Source organism: Dama dama, chromosome 9, assembly GCF_033118175.1.
Source record: "Dama dama isolate Ldn47 chromosome 9, ASM3311817v1, whole genome shotgun sequence".
NCBI lineage: Eukaryota > Metazoa > Chordata > Mammalia > Artiodactyla > Cervidae > Dama > Dama dama.
In genome coordinates this window covers 17,689,989-17,692,173 of record NC_083689.1, presented here as the reverse complement: position 1 = coordinate 17,692,173, position 2,185 = coordinate 17,689,989, and the positions used below count along the sequence as shown (strand labels likewise).

General features: G+C 38.9%; 1 protein-coding gene across 1 annotated transcript; it reads right to left on the bottom strand.

Annotated features, from left to right (window-relative positions):
* Positions 1 to 611: 611 nt before the first annotated feature.
* LOC133061257 (olfactory receptor 7E178-like) lies at positions 612 to 1,586 on the bottom strand. Its single transcript, XM_061149246.1, has one exon. It carries the CDS (start codon positions 1,497 to 1,499, stop codon positions 612 to 614), a length of 888 nt encoding a protein of 295 aa, XP_061005229.1. The 5' UTR covers positions 1,500 to 1,586.
* Between the last annotated feature and the right edge of the window lie 599 nt (positions 1,587 to 2,185).

The following is a 2,185-nucleotide window of genomic DNA, read 5'->3' as shown; positions in this document are numbered from 1 at the left end:
TTTTGTTTTTTTTTTTAAATTTTTATCTCAGTTTTATTTATTTATTTACTTTAAAATATTGTATTGGTTTTGCCATACACTGACATGAATCTGCCATGGGTATACATGTGTTCCCCATCCTGAACCCCCCTCGCACTTCCCTCCCCATCCCATCCCTTGGGGCTGGTGTCAGTGTTTTTAAACTTCTGATGATTTCAATAATAACCAAGAATGATGTCACATCTAGCCTGTGTAAATAGACCTCAAACTTGAGAAAATTTTATGGAAAATACATCAGAGCTGTGAAAAAAGATGTGAAATTTAAATATATAGAAAGAGTTATTCATCTTTTCAGGATCCTTGGACCACAGATAATAAACAATAGAATCACCATAGATGAAAACTACTCAATCATGCCATGAATAAGATGGACAAAGGATCCTAGAAGACTCCCCCAGTCCCGTTGAAACAATACCAAAAGAAGAAACACTCAGTTGTTCAGCAAGGAGAGGAATCAAGGCCATGAGAGCTACAAAAATGATGAGATGAGAGAGGTAGGATTTCAGGTCAACATGCTTAGTTTTACTGCATTTTCCAGCCTACACTCCAAATAGGTGGCACAGGGACTGAGGTTAGATTATTTTTCTGAGAAACCTCCACATGGCCCTTTTGATGTCTTTGTTCCTCAGACTGTAGATGAAGGGGTTCAACATGGGGGTGACCACAGTGTACACCACAGAGGCCACCACATCCTTCCTGGGAGATTGTGAGATGGCTGAACTGAGGCACACACCAAGACCTGTTCCATAAAATAAGCAAACAACTGCCAGGTGAGAGCCACAGGTGGAGAAGGCTTTGTATTTCCTACCTGATGAGTGAACTCTCAGAATGGAGAAAAGAATTTTACAGTAAGAGAAAAAGATTCCAGAGAAAGGAATAAAACCAAAAATGGCACCAACAAAATACATGACTATATTATTTGTGAGCATGTCAGAACAGGTAAAGTTGAGCAGTTGAGAAGGGTCACAGAAGAAATTAGATATTTTCACATCCTTGAAGCAGGTAAGTTGTAACACAATCAAATTCTGCACTTGGGAGTTCAAAAGGCTAACAAAAAAAGACACTGAAATTAATTTGCAACAGGTGCATGGGTTCATGATGACCTGGTAGTGCAGTGGGTGACAGATGGCCACAAACCTGTCATAGGCCATCACAGACAGAAGCATACAATCCATCCCTCCAAAGAGGATAAAAATGGACATCTGTGTCAGGCAGCCTGCATAGGAGATGACTCTGCTGTGAGACTGGATGTTCACCATCATCTTGGGGACCGTGGTGGAGATGAAACCTATGTCCACAAAGGATAGGTTGGAGAGGAAGAAGTACATGGGGGTGTGAAGGTGGGGGTCAGAGGAGACTGCCAGAATGATGAGCAGGTTTCCCAGCACGGTGACCAGGTACATGGATAGGAATAGTCCAAAGAGGAAAGGCTGAAGTTCTGGATCATCTGAAAGACCCATGAGAAAGAATTCTGATACATTTCTTAGGTGTTGTGGCTCTATGTAGATTGGGCACCTTTTAAAAAAGAAAAGAATTAGTGAAAAAAAGGAAATAATTACACTTGATCTTAGCCAAAAGGCTGAGAAGCAATAAAAAGGAAATAATTATATGGTCATGCAGTACCTTGTCCATATTTTGGATTCTAGGAATTCATTTCTAAGATCATTCACCCCCGGGCCTTCAGCAATATATCTCAGTGTGACAAGTTCTATCTGCTCAGATCTGTTCCTTCATTGCTTTTTCCTTCTCCACCTCTCTCTACACACAATTATTTTGTAGGTCCTGGACTGAAGGGTAAAAGAGGTGCAAGAATATTGGAGGTACTAAATCCATGAGCTCAGTAAAAAATAGTCTTCTCTTTAGGAAAAATCTAGAATGATAACTGCCCGCTCTAAGAAAAAGTAATATATGTATAATTGTGGCTGATTCCCATTGTTGTATGGCAGAAACCAACACAACATTGTAAAACAATTTTCCTCCAATTAAAAAAGTTTAAAAAGAAAAATATTCAAATGGAAAGAAAGTGAGGCATAGTTATATAAATCTTATTTTACTTTATACAGTCTAGATATTTCCTTTATTTAGAATGTTTGTAAGCACTCTATGAAACATAGGACTGTGTCACCTGAATTCTAAATTTAAGATT